This window comes from Camellia sinensis, chromosome 10, assembly GCF_055761805.1.
Source record: "Camellia sinensis isolate YWXY chromosome 10, ASM5576180v1, whole genome shotgun sequence".
Classification (NCBI taxonomy): domain Eukaryota; kingdom Viridiplantae; phylum Streptophyta; class Magnoliopsida; order Ericales; family Theaceae; genus Camellia; species Camellia sinensis.
The window spans coordinates 154,662,225-154,667,739 of record NC_138970.1 but is presented as its reverse complement, the minus strand read 5'-3'; the positions used below and the strand labels follow the sequence as shown (position 1 = coordinate 154,667,739).

At 28.5% G+C, this 5,515-nt stretch overlaps 1 protein-coding gene across 1 annotated transcript; it reads right to left on the bottom strand.

The window, feature by feature from the left end:
- Positions 1 to 4,059: 4,059 nt before the first annotated feature.
- LOC145800776 (zinc finger BED domain-containing protein DAYSLEEPER-like) lies at positions 4,060 to 5,270 on the bottom strand. The gene is made up of 5 exons (XM_082890514.1): positions 4,685 to 5,270; positions 4,518 to 4,600; positions 4,378 to 4,422; positions 4,215 to 4,286; positions 4,060 to 4,104 (listed from the first exon to the last, which is right to left on the bottom strand). Exons 1-5 carry the CDS (start codon positions 5,268 to 5,270, stop codon positions 4,060 to 4,062), a joined length of 831 nt encoding a protein of 276 aa, XP_082746640.1.
- Positions 5,271 to 5,515: the final 245 nt, after the last annotated feature.

The window sequence follows — 5,515 nt, the reverse complement described above, 5'->3', positions numbered from 1 at the left end:
GAAAAAAATAAAAAAAAAAAAACCGAAGCCCCAAACTTCCCAAACACTTGGGTGGTATGGTCTAAGTTGGCTTTTGGTACCCTTTCGCATTTTTTAGTGGGCCAAAAAGAAGAATGCCTCATACACCCATTGAGGGTCGACTTCCAGTGAGGTGCCAGTTCATTATTAGACAAAAAAAAAAATTGTTTTTTTTTTTTTTTTTTTTTTTTTTTATAAGTTTCAGTTAGTGAGAGCACGACACTTCACTGGAAGTGCGACCCCAGTGGGGGGTATGCAGCAGTGTTGGGCCAAAAAAATCAAAAAGCAACATTTATTTGGATGTTACGGAGGAAGTACATAAATGAGAAGTGATAGGTTTCCCCTCAGTTAGGTGATGCGGACACAAAATTTTTAATTTGTTATTTGTCTATTAAATTGGTAGATTAAAAAAAATTAATTCGTATCTATCTATTAATTTGATAGATGTGAATTGAACGGATTATCGATTTGACAGTTTAAAATTTTATAAATTTTTAATATAATTTAACTTATGCATTTTTTTAAAAAAATAAAAAATTAAAAAAAGAAAGTATTACCGTCAATGACTTAAAAAAATATTACAATTACTCTATGCCTCATTTAAAAAAAGAAAGTTTGAAACTTTAGAATATCACAATCACTACATGCCTTATCCACATATTACAATCACAACATGATTCATCCACATAAAGTATTACAATCTGTGGTTCTTAAAATATAATAACAATTCAAACTACTAAAACCATGAACAGAGCAGTAGTAGAGATTGCATGTCTCTGTATTGTTATATTTATATATGTTTTTGAAAACAAAAACCAACAGCATATATCATATTTTTTATTTATTAATTTTAGAGTTAAATTTAAAAATAAAAAAATATAGATAAATAATACGTATATTTTTTTTCGATTCAAAAAATATATTCAAGTTGAAAACTTTTTTTCAATAGAATATTTAAACTCATTTTCAATTAAAAACACAAACAAAATATTTAAACAAATTGAAAACATAAAATCTTATAAATTATTAGGGGTACTCGCGGTTTAATGATTCGGTTGCGGCCAAAGAAATCTCAAATCCGCCATCCGTTCGCCAAATTGGCAGATCGGAGAAAATCAATCCGTAATCGTCCGCTCCTCATTACGCATCCGTCCAAAATGCGACGAATCGGTTTGGTTCGGTCGATTTTGACAAATCGGTATATCCACTGTATCTTCAGTTTAATTGTGAATTCAATAATGATTCATACCATTAAAAAAAAAATATTAACAGCATTAATGTATTGAAAATATATATATATAAAAAAAAGCATAGGTAATGGGCGGAATCTACTGTTACATTATTAGTTGTGCTATTAGAATACCACTCTTAGTAATTTCAACCATTTTTCTTATGAATTAGGTTGTATTGTTTTGTGACTGTATTTGGTGTCAGTTTTGTTTATTTTTGAGTAAATTATAAATATACTCTTTGAGATTTGTTTAAAATATGAATTTTTTTTTGTGGTTTGAAAAATTACAAATACTCTCCTCTCAGAATTTTTTATTTAACTGAATTAATTGAAAAAGTGAAATTTCTAACTGTTCACTTATACAATAACAAAATTATCTAAATTATTAATTGAAATAAAATTTTAAAATTATTAAAAACTGTTAATTAACTTGATAATTTATTAATAAAAGGACCTATTTGTTATGAAATTAGAAACCTTAGGGGATATAAGGCCTGTTTGGTAGGGCTTATAAGCTGCTTATTTCAGTTTTTAGCTTAATTTAAGCTAAAATATTGTGTTTGGTGCAGCTTAAGTTAACCAGTTTATAACTTAAATTAAGCTATTTCTCAGCTTATCTCAAAAGCTGGTCAGGGAGTGCTTAAATTTTCGACTTAAGCGCACAGTTAGTGTGGGGGGTTAAAATTACTTAAATGCCCTCTTCAATACCCAAATATTAATATTAATTAAAAAATAAAAAATTGTATATTTCTGAAGAAAAAGAAAAAAATTAATATTAATTAAAAAATAAATATTAATTGGTATTAATTATTAATAAATTCATATTGTATATTTTTATATTAATTAAAAAAGAAAAAATTGTATATTTCTGAAGAAAAAGAAAAAAATAAATATTAATTAAAAAATAAATATCAATTGGTATTAATTATTAATAAATTAATATTGTATACTTTTGTAATGAATTAATTATTAATTGATACTAATTAATAACAATTGTTGATTATTAATATTAATTGATACTAATAAAAATTAATTATTAATATTAATTTATACTAATTAATAATTTTAGTATTAATTAAGACTAATTAAGCCATTAATTGATACTAATTAATAATCTTAGTATTAATTGATACTAATTAAGCAATTAATTGATACTAACTAATTTATAATGGAAAAAAATTGTAACAATAATACTTCCATTACATTTTTATGAAATGTATCAATTTTTATATGAATTGATACTAATTAATACTAATTATATTAACTTTTATTAATGAAATAATTTTTTTAAAATTAATACTGAAAAAATGATAAAATAATCATTTTTATATCATATAAGGGCAGAAATGACAATTATACAGTAAAAAGCTATTTTACAGCTTATTAAGCAAACACCACTCTACTGCTTAAATCTATAATCCCACAGTTGTACCAAACAAATTAACAGCTTATGTTCACAGATATAAGCCATAATCTGTTAAGTTATAATTTATAATCACTTTTCCACAGCTCTACCAAACGAGACTATAATGTAATTTCTAGAACCACAAGGAGTAATTTGTAATTCAAGAAAATCTCAGGAGATGTGTTTGTAATTTACCTTTTATTTTTTATGTTTTGCGTGTAGACCATCTTTAAATAAATAAAAATATATAAAATAGGATAAATTACATTGGTAATCGCTGAATTTTTTGCCCGTAGAATTTTGGTTTGTATAATCTTTATTTTTTAATTTTTGTGCATAGGTCATCCTTAAAATAAATAAAAAATAAGATAAATTGCATTTGTAATTTCTGAATTTTGTCCCTTGTATCATTTTGGTCACGATAATTTTAATTAGCTCAATTTTTGATATTTAATTTTAGATTTTTTTTTATCAATTTGATCTAATTGATAATACTGATTAGGATTTTTGAAGAAAAATAGTTACTAAATTGATTGAGATTAATTCATTGAGTTGAACAAATTTACAATTTTATCTATAAATAACACATGTTGCATATGTGTGTATTTTCATCAAAAAGTACTAACAACTGCAGTCAATTGAACTAAATCAAGAAAAAATTATAAATTTATGATCGAAATCAAATTAATTGAAATTATAAAGACCACAATGATATAAGGGTCAAAATATAGACGGTACTAGTATAATTTGTCTTAAAGTATAAGACGGATCCTATTATTGTAACTTGATGATTTATCATCTTTATTATATAGTGTATACGGTAATGATACATCCCACTAAAAGTGATACTCTAAAGCACTACTAATGAGTTGGCAAGCACTTTAAATAAATAAAAAAAAAAACAAGACACAAGCAGTGGGTCCCGTCCACTGCCACATCACTAGTGGTGCTTTTAGATAGGAATGGCAACGGGGTGGGACGGGGCCGGAGACTACTCCTCCGTCCCCGATCCCCGAAATTTATATATGCCCCGTCCCCGTCCCCGATCCCCGACGGGGACCCATAGCCCGGCCCCATCCCCGCCCCCGATCGGGGATCCCCGACCCTGAAAATCCCCGGTGTTTTTTTTTTTTTTTATATATGTAAAAATCTGTAAATAGATTAAAAACATCCTGAAGCATCCATTTTTACAAAACATCCTGAAAATCCATTTTCATCCTGAAACAATGGATTAAAAATCTGTAAATTGATTACAAATCTGAAGCAACATCTGTAAATTGATTAAAAATCTGAAGTAACATTTTGTTGCCAACATACAAAACATCCTGAGGCAACAAAAAAATTTGTAAAAATCTGTAAATGTAAACATCCTGAAGCAAAATATAAAACATCAATAAACATTCATTTAAATCCTGTAGCAACATCCTGAAAATTCAGCATCCATTACATCCTGTAGCAACATTATGAAAATTCAACATCCATTACAACATGAAAATTCAGCAATCCAACAAAACAACACAAACAAAACATCATGTAGCAACAAAATAACACAAACCAAACATCTGTCCAGCAACCCACACACACAAGAAAATTCAACAAGTACCAAAGAGAATAATTAATCCCAGGCACAACCTGCAAGGGATAGGTTACCCAAAAATTGAAATTAAAAAAAAAAAATATATCCATTACAACATAAAAAAGCAAATCCATTGTTTCTTCAAACCCATACAAACCACACAACTTCCATCATCTCCTTCAACTTGAACTCCTGTTAAATAACAAAAGGAAAAAAAAAAAAATTAATACTAATAATAAAATGTAAAAAATGTTAACAATTAAAACAAAAAAGATGACAACTAACACAAAAGTGGCACATGACTGATCCAACTGGATCTCATTATCATCATATATAGTTGCATAGCCCACCGATTCCAATGTTGAATTTCCTAAAAAGTGAAGAATATAAATTCAATGGTGAAATTATTCCATGGTAATATAAATAATAATATGTAAATTGGATGAAATAATACCTTTCATCTCTTCACCCCACAACCAACTTTGTGCACACATTAATGCTTCTAATGTGTTTGGATGAAGTCTACTACGATGTGGACTCACCAACCTTCCACTAGTACTAAATGCTGACTCAGAAGCAACAGTGGATACAGGAATAGCTAAAATGTCCCTAGCTATTGCCTGTAAGGTCGGATACTTTGGTCCACTAGCTTTCCACCAATTCAAAACATCAAAACTTGAAGTTCTTGGCAAAACATCATCATCTAGATAATGGTCCAACTCTGATCTTACATTCTTCATTTTTTTACTTCTCTTTCTACTAATAAACAAATCAAATTCTGAAAGGGTCTCTGTAACAATTTCTGGATGAGCAGAAGAGTCACCAACAACATCAGTCTCCATACCAACTCGGTGCTGATACTCTTGCAACAAATCATAACAAATATGACGAACCCTATCAACTTCATCTTCAGCTTTGTCTCTATAAAGTTTTTCAAAATAAAACTCTAATACACTCATCTTATACCTAGGATCAAGTACAACTGCAACCCCAATAACACCATGTATCACTAACCAATATTTATCAAAATTTTCCACCATTTTTGATGCCATTGTTTTGATCACTTCAATTTCACAAGAAAGCTATTGAGACAGTGTCATCCTAATCTCACATAAAGCTGGGAAACAAACATTGGCTGTGGGATACTTTGTACCAGAAAACAACTCAGTGATAGAAAAAAAAATCTTAAACCTCCCACTAATCTCTCTAGCAAACTCCCATTCTTGCTCAGTTGGCACAATCTTATATTGGGGCTCTCTAATTTTCAATCTAGAAAAGACATCCT

Bases quoted from the DNA above. Each gene is read 5' to 3' on its own strand.
- LOC145800776 (XM_082890514.1), bottom strand. From the start codon at position 5,270: ATGGTGGAAAATTTTGATAAATATTGGTTAGTGATACATGGTGTTATT. The intron at 4,601-4,684 runs GTATTATTTCAT...TTCACTTTTTAG, and splicing joins GTGGGGTGAAGAGATGAAAG to GAAATTCAACATTGGAATCG. The intron at 4,423-4,517 runs GTGTTAGTTGTC...GTTATTTAACAG, and splicing joins ATCAGTCATGTGCCACTTTT to GAGTTCAAGTTGAAGGAGAT.